The following is a 13,315-nucleotide window of genomic DNA, read 5'->3' on the forward strand; positions in this document are numbered from 1 at the left end:
TAGAACTCTTATCACACAAGACGAAAGGGCTCAAAAATATATGAATCAGACTGGTTAGCACTAGGAGTAAGTACTAAAAGACAAGTGTCTAACCACAAATACATGTTAGAGTAGATGAATTAGGCAAGTCACATGTCTCTTGAGGACTTCATTGGCTGTAGAAGAGACTACTCAGCTAGGTTCTGCAGGCGTCACTCTGCACTTGGGATTTATTAAGATGGCTGAACAAGGTCAGTATCAACTGAGTGGGCTGTTCTGTTTGGTAAGGCCCATTTGAAGTCGAACTCCATTTGCTCTTTTACTTAGTTCTAGCTAAGTACTTTTTTGCAACCACCAGGACTCTTCAGGCACCATACACCCAAGCTGAGGGTAGCAGACAAGAATGTGACACCCTACCTTTTTCTATAGACAGAATGTGTCTCTCTACTTGAAGGATGTGATCCTTTAGAAGCTGACGACTGAGTTGGAGAACCAAACACTGGGGAGGGGGCAACATTTGAGCCACTATTATGGGGCAAAATTTTAGACTATTTAATCTTCTGCAGGGCCCCCTGGGTCAGAGGAGTCAAAATACAGGCCTACTGCTGTCAAATCCTAAACCACACTATTACCTAGGGACCAATGCCTTTTGGGCACAGGAGATGAAATGGTCTCTTCTGGGATGCAGCATGACGACATAGGTGTCTCAGAAAGGGGGACTTCATGTTTCAATGGCAGAGTTGAGGACTTATTGGTAGATTTGTGAAGAGAATGGAAATTTATGTTCAGACTGCCTGCCTTTAAGTTGATCGGCAAAATTTAGGGCTGTGCTTGATCTCTGCGTTCACATCGCTCTCTTGCAATCTCACAGAGATATTCCAAGTTCATGTCTCCTTATCTTCATCAGTAGAAGAGGGCTGTGGTGGTTTGGGTGTGTATCATCACCGGTGGTTTGGGTGTGTATCATCACCGGTTTGTTTGTTTTTTACTACTTTGGCTCCAATATGTTTATGTAGGGAGCTACAGCAATCTGTCCAAGAAGGCAACGAAGGAGAGTTCCTCACAGTAAGGTCCACCCGTCTAGCTCATCAGTCAATCTGTGGTCAGTTAGGACAGTAATTTGCAGGAAGAATAATTATCCCACTGTCAGGTTGAAAGCATATGTCCACCATCATAAGAGTGTGACAAATTAAGGAAGGGGTCTGACAAACGTGAATTAAACATGCCTCAAATGGTCTAATGCCCAGTCACATAAAGCTACAAGGAGCATATATGGAGCTTGACATGAAGGAATTGCCTCTATGCAGCATGCATGTGGGGACCCTGGAACCATAATCCCCTTAAGGTCTGTATGTTTAAGTGGACAGCTGTCTAGATGAATGTTACACATTCTGGAGGAGGAAAGACCTTTAACACGCGGGAGCCTAGAACCTCACTAAAGAGACTGAACAAGGTTCTGACTGTGAAGGCGAGACTCTACCCTGTCCCCTGTCGTTGATGCTAGGCTGATAAGGCAGTTTTCAAGGTAGTTATAGCAAACACCAGCCCCTGGGGCCCAGATGTTGATTAATACCTAAAGGGCAACACGGGGACCTCACAAAAGCATTGTTTACCAATAGACCTAGTCTACAACAATGAAAGAGGTGTGCAACCAGTGTTTCTTCAGGGTGCGGACATGGAAGTATAGGATTTGCAGATCAAGAAAGGCCAGCCAGTCATTGTTCAGACATCTCTCTGAACCGAAGACAAAGCTAGCAACCTTTGCTTTTACAGGAATAACTGATTTAGATAGTAAAGATGCAGAAAGGAGATGCCTAAACAATAGCAGCTCGACAAGCTGGATGAGCAAATTTTGTTTCTTCTGAGTGACTCGTCTGAGAAGGCAATGAAGCAGACTGGAAGATTCCTAAAAAGCAGCTGGGACAGAACAAATTTGCTGCAGAGGAGAGTTTACACCGACACAGCCCTTTAAAGTCATACAGTGGGGTGAAGACTCGAGTCATTTTAGGAGCAGATCAGGTCCGCCGCCTCTTTAAAAAACTATTGAGTTGATTACATGTTTTATTTGCATGCTTAATCGATGAATTTAATGTGTTTTATAATTTGTTTTATATTCTTCACAGTAGTTCTGTAAAATTCATGCAAAAGTGTATCTGAGTGGAAGGCTCCCTTGCTTTGCAAGTGGGCCGAAAACACTGTACATAAAATCAGATAAACTCAAATGTGTTGAGTCACCGAAGTGGAGAGCATATTTTTTTCTAAAAATAAACTTTGTCCAAACTAATAATAAATCGCAAACTCCTTCTCAAAGATAAGATGTTGAAAGTTCATGTACTATTCCATTGAAAGTCAGTCTAAATGTTTAACACTAGAAACAGACCTGAGTTTCACATTAGAAAAAGAATAAGCCCTTGGGACCTGTGGTCTCTGGACCAAGCATCAAGGTATCCATCACAGACCTGATCCATAAAGTGTTACCAAATTCTTTTCATGTGTATAATTATTCCAGGAAACATGGAAGAATTAGAATTAGCTTCCAGGACAACAAAAGGAGTGGAAATATTCATGAAAATCCAGATGTTGCTGCACGTTGTGTACACAAACAGTTCATATTGGCAGGCTCCTTCTTCCAAGGACATCGGAGATACAATGCGTGCACACACACCTATCTATTAATGGGTTTGTGCAGAACAGAGGACAGCTGCCGTGGAAGTACTGCTGTCTCATATTGTTTATAAGCTGCAAGTGTCCATAAACTGAGTTCAAGCTTTGTTTGTAGAATCTTTTGCTGCTGACAGTATAGAAGTCTCGGTTTGTTGTTTAGCTTATTAACTGACATGAGCCTCTGTCTTTTTCCTGCGCAATCTTGTGTCATTTTCTTCCAGTCCTTCTTACCACGTCACAGCCCTCCATGTCACTACGCCCCTTGTGTTATGCATGTTCTGTTTCCAGGCCATTCACTGCAACTCTACTTCTTGCTTGTTTCCCTTATTGGGGTTCTATTACACAGCTGATTTCAATGTGCCAGGTTTCTAGTCACTTCGTTTAGTCTACACCAGCATGCGAGCCCAAGTCTTTCTACATCTTGACTGGAATAACTGTGCCCTGTTACCAGCCTTCTTATTTGTTAGGCTTTCCTTATTTTGTTCGCATTCTATCAGGTCTTCACTTTGCTCATTTATAATCTTTTGTACAAGGATTCTCTCATGTATTCTATAAAGCATTAGCTGTCCTTTGGCTATTTGTATGCCTCTTGTGTACTAAGAACAGGATGCTGTTTACAGTTTTCCCTAAAAGACATTCAGTGTTTCCTGCTGAGCCCATATTATTTAATCCCTCTTCCTAACATTGTCCTTTTTGCCATCTTTCTTGCTCCTCTACATCTGCTAGAAGAAAGTACCCCGCACTGTGGCCTTCATCTCTGAGACACATCAAGTTTTATTAATTAAATTACTGACACAGACCTAGTATATGGCAGCTAATAAAACTGCAGTTTAAAGGCCTAAAAGAAAAATGTAGAAACATGCGCAGTTTAAATTGTGGTGGCCATTTGTGCCTACCTTTCGTATTTCTGACACCATCTTTAACATGGAAATAATTTTGCATTCATAAATGAGTGAATTAACAATGAATATGAACATGAGTATTATTTTTTAGGTAGAAACAGTGGAAATAAAATGCATTTTGAATAAATACATCGATGTTATTATGAATTATGTGTTCAGAAAAATAAGTGCACATTTAAAATTTGCTTGGACAGAACAAATGATGCCTTAGATTAAATATTTTGTTTTGCATATTTGATTAAGGTGCACAAAGAGGTTTATTAATGTATTAATTGTATTTATGCACATTAAGCTTTTAACATGAATGGGCCTGGAAGTTCATTTTGCAAGCAGCTATGGAAAAATTGTTGTCTTAATATTCCCCTTTAACCTGAAGGTTCTATTGTATTCCAGGAGAACAGCGTGTTTCACATTTAGCTATTGTAACAATATTTCTTCTAATTGCTGAGTTGTACAGGAAGATTCATTAAGCTTATGTGAAAGAATATTGGCTTAGTTTATTGGGAGTCCTGGAAAAGGAACTGTTAGTAGTATCAGATTATTAGAAAATGTAATATTTTAGCAGAACCATATGAAGTCATATTAAAAACAATGGACTATTGCAGAGAGAATTTCATAAAGTGGCAAACTTGGTGGTGCCATCTACAATGACTGGATGCTGAAATCAACGCCCAGTGTGTCTCCATTTGATGAACCAAATGGATTATGTATTTTAATTAGTGAAGAACTTTGGAACAGAAGTCGCTTCCTTCAGAACCTGCTTGATATATCAGTCCATCACCATCTCTTCTGAGAATATGTTCAATGCTTGCTTAGTCTGCTCTCTCACACACTTATTTTTTAAGTTTCCTGATGACTTTCTCATCATAGTCTCAACTGTCCTATTCTGTTATGTGAATAAGTACTAATAAGGGAAACTAATTCCGAACGGCGGATCTATCCTATGTGCAGCGCGTGTTCTGCACGGTCCTGATGCTGCTGCCAACCGATTCCAGAAGATGGGGAATGTTCTGTTCAATGAATTACTGCTGTCCCATGAGGAGAGGTATGACTGAATGTGGTTTCTTGTTTCTTTTTCAGTTAGTAACTTACACCAGCAAAGCATTATAGGTAGTTATTCTAGTTTGATGTTTTCCAAATTATTTTATTCTTGTTTAGTTCTGCTTTTGCCTGCCTGGGCACCACAGCAGGCTACCACACATGCAAGTCCTAACTGGCTCAGCTCTGAATTTAATTGCTCTTTTGGAGGGTGTAACAGTATTTAGGTTTAGTAGGTTGAATCTTTTCAGATGCTTTGGTCAGCCTATGGTTTTCATGTACGTTCATTACTTAGTTTTGTGCACCATTTATGTAACATAGACTTTGGGATTGTAATAAAGCTTTGAAACAGAGTTTGAATCAGCAATGAATTTATTCATGGTGTTTAATATTGTTTATGATATAATGGCATTGGTCTGAGGGATTCTATGTTTCGGACTACTACCTCCTTCACCAAGTCCAAAGATTCAGTTGACCTCAGAGGGTGAGATTAGTGTACTTTTTTCTCACTCAAGTGCTTGCGGTTTCTGAATCCAAGGTGGGAAAAAGACCTCTGTGGGTGCTTCAGCACCTCCCTTAGCTCCCAGGGTCTAACCTGTGTACACACTTATATGAGGTGATCCTTTTCCCAGTACATAGCTTCCTTTTCTACTGTCGATCACTTAAGATGCCTTCTTCTTCAGCACCCCTCTGTTCTTGTGATGTCTCATACCTCTTTACTTCTTTTCCCCTTACTGTATGTGATTTCCATGTCATACTGTGACAACTGTGCAATGTTTCAGTACTGACAATAGTGCTTCCCTCAGTCTTCTTCACAGGTGAGTGCTTCATAGTTGGCACTTTCCTCTTCGCTACCTTGAGGATATGTAATTACTGAACCTCTAGCTTTGTCTTGTCTGGTAGTAAGAAAATGCTGTACAATTTACCATCATGGCGGTGTAATGAGTAAGACCTCTTTACATTTTGAATGCTTTAAAAGGATGGTTATATTACAATGCCCTGGTCAAAACATTGTCACATCATATACAAGACAGTACTGCCTACTTCAGACAGTTCATATTTCTGTGGTAAGCAAAAAGGGGAGCATGCAGTAACAAAAAAGACAATTAACAACAACAACCAACAACAACTCCTCCTCCTCCTCCTAGGAAAGGCCTTTCACAGCCTGAAAATCAACTTCCAGATCTGTGGATTTAGAGTTTTCACAACTTACTGCAGCCACAACAAACACCTTCTACATTTCAATAATGTGCTTTCCATTCAAGAAGATTTTGTGATTCACTGCTCAAGTCTCCTGGCAGGTTTACTAAGAATCTATAGATTTCCAAAGAATCACTAATTCTATCTCAGCGAGATCCCTGCAGGGCCCATCTTTACCTTCAAACCACAACAGAGCATGGACATGCCAAGTGCAGGAAATCAGCATTAAGGGCATGTTGCATTTTTTTTCTTCTACTAGTCAAAAACGTGGCGAGACCGGATGCGTTCTCACTCCATCTTGTAAAGAAAAATTTGATGTTGTAGTCATTTTGTACTTTTTGGGAAGGAGCAAACTTTTTCAACTTACAGTCAGAGACAGACCGGAGCAGTCAAGAAGATAAGACTTTAGAAACTGTGCTATATGCTGGAAAATACAATATAATTTTGTCTATGTGTAACTTTCAAAAAGGACGAGATCATGACAACAAGGATATCTCAAGCGGAAAGTCTGGCAAAATATTGTAACATTTAGGATTGCAGACACTGTGCAACTTAAAATTTAGGAAAACTGTACACAAAACATTAAGACTAAGAATATAGTTACTGGTTTACTATGTGAAAAATTGGAATAACTACTGATGCAAGTGTCATGTTGGGCTTTCAAGACTAGCTGCTATTTGCCTAAGCATCTGTCAACAAGTATTTCATCCACTAAAAAGCCATTTAAAAATGAATGTTACAAATAAAGGCTAAAAACATCAACCTTGGACACCATCCACTTATAACGAGAGAATAGAATTCATAGTTTACTTACACTTACCAGCATCTAGCATTTTTCTCATGCGTAGGTAGCTGATGGTTAAACGCATTATTGAAGCTTTGTCAAGATGAGAGCTCACGTGATGTGGAAGTGGTAACTGATGGGAAAGTTCATAGAAAACCTCTGATTCCTTACTTCTTCTGCACCTAGCAGCATCTCTAGACTTCTCCTTTCTGCGCTCGGAACTGACTCTATTAAAAAAAAACAAAAAAAAAAACACAAAGAAAAATAGATAAATTGAAAGCATGAATGACGATTAATATCCATCTGTTAACCTAAGTTACTTGAATTCAGTTTCACCCCAATATTTAAGTAACTACAACTAAAAGTAGGAAACAACGGGTACTGTAGTTTGTCCAATATCCTTTGATCCATCGAATCTTTCAAAATGTAAAGTCTTTAGGCTTCATCCTTATCCTAGACTTAGCTTACTCAGGTTTGTGACACATACTGTATTAGATGTTGTCTGTCCTGGGAGACTGAGGGGTGTTCTTTATGCACCATCCCCACTCTACATGGACGGGGGACAGTCAGTGAATTAAGGTAATTTTGGAGATTTTTTTTTTTTTTTTTTGCTTGTGGGGGCCACCAAGAGGTCTTAACTGTTATTCTGCTGTTCATAAATTACCTGCTTGGAAATAACTGCTGTAGTTTCCTCTGTAGAATCGGTCGTCAGCTAAGGCGAGTTATGCAGATTTATAATAATGGATTAATGAAAGTACTACTCTCAAAATACATTGGTATGCACACTATGGTGGGTGGTGTCTGGCTACACACTGGCTGTTGGATTTCTTTGAGGGCTAAATGAATTATTGTCACCTTAAGCTGTATTGCAGAAGTGCTGCTAGCGCTTCATTAATGAGGTAAGTAGTTATGTTTGTTTCCCCTTAAAACCACTTCATCTATAGCATATTAAAGTGGATAACTGGCTCTATAATCAGTAATGTGGAGTAATGTTAATCATAGCAATTACATTTCTGCTTTATTTTACAACATGCAGGAACTGTTAAAAACGAAAACACTAAAAAATAAAATCCTGGGGTAGCACTATCCAAATCCAAAATGGAATGCATTTTACTACACAGACACATCATGCTATTTTTTGTCTTAAACAAAATCTTACAGAAAGTGCCCTGAGATCTTACCCCAGGCTCACAGCAAGACGTTGGCCTCCCTCATGCTCAAGCTGGAAGGCTTGGGGCTATACAAAGTTTTTTTTCGTGGTCTTAGCTTCCTCCGTTGCAGGAGTAAATGGGTTGCATCATGAAGAAGACAGGGACATTAGGAGTAGAAACAACTTGAAGGAGGGTGTGTAAATGATGGAAGGGACTTGACAAACTAAATTTAAATGGTGACACAAATAGAGTGAGACAATGGAGTAGTAAGGTAATGAATGGGAATAGCTAGGCTCCAGAGCAGTGGCTTGATTTCAAGAGCTCTGGTGGCGGTTCACTTTACTGCGTTTGGTTCAGGCAAGCTATGCCGCTATGGTACACAGACATGACAAGAAACTTTCCTAGCAGGAAAAAACAACAGTGTTTTAAAATGAAGAAACGGACAGACTTGGTCAGGGTAGCCATACTCCACATTTGGGGTTCCTATCTCTGATTGAAGGAGAAGTTTGAAAAGGACCTTCTCAGAATTTGAGACGTAGGCTCGTAATGATGTGTAATCCAGAGGTGATGTGGTAAATAGTTGCAAGATGGCCTATGAGAGGTCCCAGGCACCTCTAAAGTGGCAGGAACTTTATTGGTGGAACATGGGAACCAAACAGACTTTAGTGCTCCTACCTGCAATTAAATTAATCATGTCCTACAGATGAATTCCTATATTTTCAGACATTAGCAGAAGTATACAGCTGAAGAAGCTAGAAATGCTCTTGACAAAGCACCAACTCGTTAAAAAACTGTGTGCAGGCTTGTTAATTTGGCCCTCTCTACAGGGTCAGCCCCAAACATTTTGCTTTCAACCATCCTGTTTTTTGACCCAGTTTCGGTTGGCTTTTAGGACTCAGTGGACTTCACCACAGCTAACTAGCGCTAAAATGCTTGTGTTATCCCTCTCCCCTAAACCATGGTACAATTCCCTTACACCGGATTGGTGCATTTAATGTACCTGCACGTCCCATGTATATGGTACCACTGGTGCCCAAGGCCTGTAAATGCTACCAGTAGGCAGCAGCACTCATTGAGCCACCCACTAAAAGTAGCCTTTTAAAAGATGCATCAAGCCTGCCACTGCACCCTGCAGTGCAATTTTATACTGCCAATTCGGCCTGGCAAAATATATATTTTTTTTGCCAGGCCAAAATCTTTTTCAATACAAATAAGCCACCTCTAAAGTAGGCCCTAAACAGCCCGTAGGAGTGTTGTACATAGAAAGTAGGCCTTGTGTTTTTAAGTTTTACTTGTCATGGTAGTGAAAAACTCCCAAATTTGTTTTTTTTACTACCGTGAGGCCTATCTCTATCTCCTATGGCATACCATTGGGTTACCTTATTATACTAATATGATTGGGAGCAATAAGAAATATTCTGTTTGGACTCAAAATTAAGCATAATTTAAAATCCTCTAGAATGGTAAAGTATGATTTTAGATTACAATTTTGAAAGTGACACTTTTAGAAAGTGTAAAGTATACAAAAAGTGATGGACAGAATGCTTTAATTAATCTTAGACACAGGTAAGTACTCTGGATCTCATCCCAGTTGATCATTATTTTTTACACACCATGCCACCTCACTTTGGACCCATCTATAAGCAAACCACTCTTAGCTCTGCTCCAATGAGAACAGTGCAGCCTGAACTGACAATTCTGGCCCTCACATCTGGGCATATTCATCCCACTTATGGTAAGCCCAGACGTGGGTGCTGCGCACAGTCATTGGAATCAAGTTGTACCCGACTGATCAGCCCATCACTGGGGTGAAAACAGTCCTGGTTTAGTTGTGTTCCAATCAGGGAAGACCTGGCTTGGTAGTTCAGGCTGGACTGTTCCAATTGAAGCAGGGTCGAGGCTGGTTTGTATAAAGCTGGGTCCAAACTGAGGTGGCATGGTGTGCAAAAAAAACAGTGGATTGGGATGCGGTGATGGATTCATTACCAGTGTCCGAGATTAATTCAAGCATTCCATCCATCACCTTTTTGTATACTTCACTTTTAGAAAGTTGTCATTTTCCTGCCCATAACTTTGAAGCCTTCTAGGAGTTTCCAGCTGCTTAGGCCTATTAATTGCTCTATCAGGAATGTGTATGGAGCCCAGACCATGAACAATAGGACCTGGATGTAGCTGGAAAAGAATCCTGCCAGAATCGGAGGAGCAGAGCTGTTTCCTGTGCCACTTACATCTCAAAGGAGCTGCCTCAGTACATTCACAAAGAACTTGACACCAGGCTTTTGACACCGCAAGTATCTTTGGGCCTGTGCAGGAAGGATATTCCAGAACAAACTATGAGGGGAAAACTTTAGAAGTTTATTCCACTTCAAGGCAGCAGGTATAAATACTGGGCCTTCACAAGCACTCTTCGGTACACTCCTGGACCCTGGGAAGACTACGGAAGGATGGCCTTGTTTCTCAGAGGACTGCCCTCGTGCTTCAAGCCTGCCTTGTCTCCCCAGAGGTCGGCCCTGCTAATTGAGGCCGGCCTTGTCCTTCAAAGAACTGCACTGATGCTTGGAGGAGAGAGGGCCACTTCCCTGAACCAAGGACTACCAAAGGGGCTGCAAGGGTCAACTGGCTGACCTCCTGTTCTGAGCCTGACAAGGATTGTGGTTGATGCACGAGAAGGGCGTTCAGCCCCTCAACCAAAATACAGACACATAGACCCTGATGTGACCCCCCAAGCCTTTTGGAGACAATGCAGCCCAGTGAGAGTTTGTATAGAGAACAGTGGGCGATAAGTGTGACTTTCAGACAATAGCGCCAACCTCCTTCACCCTTACAACCTTACTTGGACATGGGTCTCAGTCACTTGCTAGTACAATATCCCTTTGTCATGAAGGGTTTACATGTTTTCAGTGCTAAAATTTTAAACATGTTTAGGGAGCTATTTTATGCACCAGATATTGGATTGTTACCTGGAACTGGGAGCTCACATTTTGCACACTGTTGAGTTATATCCTGCTTAATAAAAATATTAAAGTTTAAAATTATTGGCAAGTGGTCAAACATGTGCAGGGCGGTGGTGCAGCTTCAATACCACCGCTACATGGTTCCTCTCCAACACTAAAATGACCTCAAACAGATCAGCTAAATCAATGGATGATGATGTAAGCAAACTAAAAAATCTCAGGTATGTTCTGGCTTACTTTCAGATTGCAAAAGTAACTAGCATGTGTCATTAGTCCATTGACTCGCATACAACTTCTTCACATTCACAAGTTTTACAAAATATGAATACTAAGCATTTATCATAGTATGTTGGTTTTTAAGTGGGCAGGTTATAAAACAGCTTGACTTCTCATATGCTCAGAAGGTAGCTAGCTACCAGATAGTATGGCTCAAGTATATGTGTTGTTCACACAAGGTTGTTAAACAGGCATACAGTGCAGGCACCTTACAAGTTTAACTAAACGGTAGTACACACAACAAATTTAACAATGCTAAGTATGAATGTAATTTTGCTTATCAGCATGGTGCAGTTTGTATAAAGGCAGAAGAAAACCCTCTCAGCTCCAACAAACATTGGCAATGCCAGATGCTGTTAAAATGCACCGTTACTGGCAAAGCAATAGCAGTGGCTGACCATTTTGAGAGTACAGAACATTGCTTTCTATACTTTCAAGACAGATGTCATTTTGTGTGACACAATCAATGCGGTGATCATCAGAAAACACTATAAAACTATGTTTTCAAAATGATTAGATAGCTGCCACGTTGCACAATGCAAAGAGGCAACAACTCTGTAGGCATTTTGAAAGAATTAAAGTATTTTGTTTTATTATTTTCAAGGTGGCAACGGGCTGCACGGTCACTGCCACTGCTAATGCTACAGCATTTTACAACATCTGTCATTAAAAAGGCCAAGAGTGATGAAGACCAGTGAGCGGAACGGGGGCTGTATAAGAGACAGAACACTGAAAAAAAGAGGTATCAAGAAGCGTTACTATGAGTGGAGTAGGTAAGCAACCACAGCACTGCCTGGTGCAATGCCAAGGACTACTGGCAAAGAGGTACGGAAGGCGGCAGATGGTGGTGGTGGTGGTCTGCACTATCAACATCAAGGACATCATCAAGCCTGCCATCTGGTGCTTTGTACACTATGGTGTGGAGTGAAAGGGAGAGACAAGGTGGGGTAGGTTCGACAAAGCAGGGAAAGAGCAGGTCATGAACTCCCATGGAGTTACAATGAACATCAAGTGGGGAAGAAAATGAATTACATGGTGTTAGCAGTGGAAGGATACATATATTTCCATTCAAAAGCAAGGGTAAAAGGAGTTATGCTGCGGCAGTGCAATAAAGACAAGAACAGGGAAGAAAGCCATTCAATAATGAGTAGGGAACCTAAATAGACAAAGTCACACAATTACGAGAGGGCCTTCCCCAAAAGCCAACTGTGTAGTACTGTATATGAAGCTATCTGTAATGATACCGTAAAATGTCTGTTGAAATGAAAAAAAGCAAAACAATATAACTATATAGATTCAATGTTTGATGATTTAGTGTAATTTTGAGATGTAAAATACTGCCTTATGAATTTCAATGCACTCAATCACTCTCTAGGAAGTGAAATGATACACCAAACACTATAATTTAAGTGAGAAAAATACTTAATTGCACACAGCCGAGACTGACCACAGTTTAAGGAACTGGTAACAAAAGTAACCGACAGCTGCACTATCAAACCAGACCTAAAAAAAAGACAAATAGTTGGGTGGTGTAAAGAAATGGCTCCCTGTTGCAGTTACCCCCCACTTTTTGCCTGATACTGATGCTGACTTGACTGAGAAGTGTGGTGGGACCCTGCTAACCAGGCCCCAGCAACAGTGTTCTTTCACCTAAAATTTACAATTGTCTCCACAATTGGCACAACCCTGGCACCCAGGTAAGTCCCTTGTAACTGGTACCCCTGGTACCAAGGGCCCTGATGCCAGGGAAGGTCTCTAAGGGCTGCAGCATGTCTTATGCCACCCTATGGACCCCTCACTCAGCACATACACACTGCTTGCCCGCTTGTGTGTGCTGGTGGGGAGAAAATGACTAAGTCGACATGGCACTCCCCTCAGGGTGCCATGCCAACCTCACACTGCCTATGGCATAGGTAAGTCACCCCTCTAGCAGGCCTTACAGCCCTAAGGCAGGGTGCACTATACCACAGGTGAGGGCATAGGTGCATGAGCACTATGCCCCTACAGTGTCTAAGCAAAACCTTAGACATTGTAAGTGCAGGGTAGCCATAAGAGTATATGGTCTGGGAGTCTGTCAAAAACGAACTCCACAGCTCCATAATGGCTACACTGAATACTGGGACGTTTAGTATCAAACTTCTCAGAATAATAAACCCACACTGATGCCAGTGTTGGATTTATTAAAAAATGCACACAGAGGGCATCTTAGAGATGCCCCCTGTATTTTACCCAATTGTTCAGTGCAGGACTGACTGGTCTATGCCAGCCTGCTGCTGAGAGACGAGTTTCTGACCCCATGCGGTGAGAGCCTTTGTGCTCTCTGAGGACAGAAACAAAGCCTGCTCTGGGTGGAGGTGCTTCACACCT

General features: G+C 41.1%; 1 protein-coding gene across 4 annotated transcripts in view; it reads right to left on the minus strand.

Moving 5' to 3' along the window:
* Window positions 1-13,315, minus strand: part of HIF1A (hypoxia inducible factor 1 subunit alpha) — a 355,909-nt gene that overhangs the window by 276,497 nt on the left and 66,097 nt on the right. For 2 of the 4 annotated variants that reach the window (XM_069207397.1, XM_069207395.1), the window contains one exon: window positions 6,604-6,794. In XM_069207397.1, the coding sequence (XP_069063498.1) occupies window positions 6,604-6,794 (191 nt within the window). Of the gene's footprint in view, window positions 1-6,597; window positions 6,795-13,315 lie in introns of all 4 variants that reach the window. The other 2 variants (XM_069207394.1, XM_069207396.1) reach the window with 1 other exon arrangement.

Source organism: Pleurodeles waltl, chromosome 9, assembly GCF_031143425.1.
Source record: "Pleurodeles waltl isolate 20211129_DDA chromosome 9, aPleWal1.hap1.20221129, whole genome shotgun sequence".
NCBI classification, from domain to species: Eukaryota; Metazoa; Chordata; class Amphibia; order Caudata; family Salamandridae; genus Pleurodeles; species Pleurodeles waltl.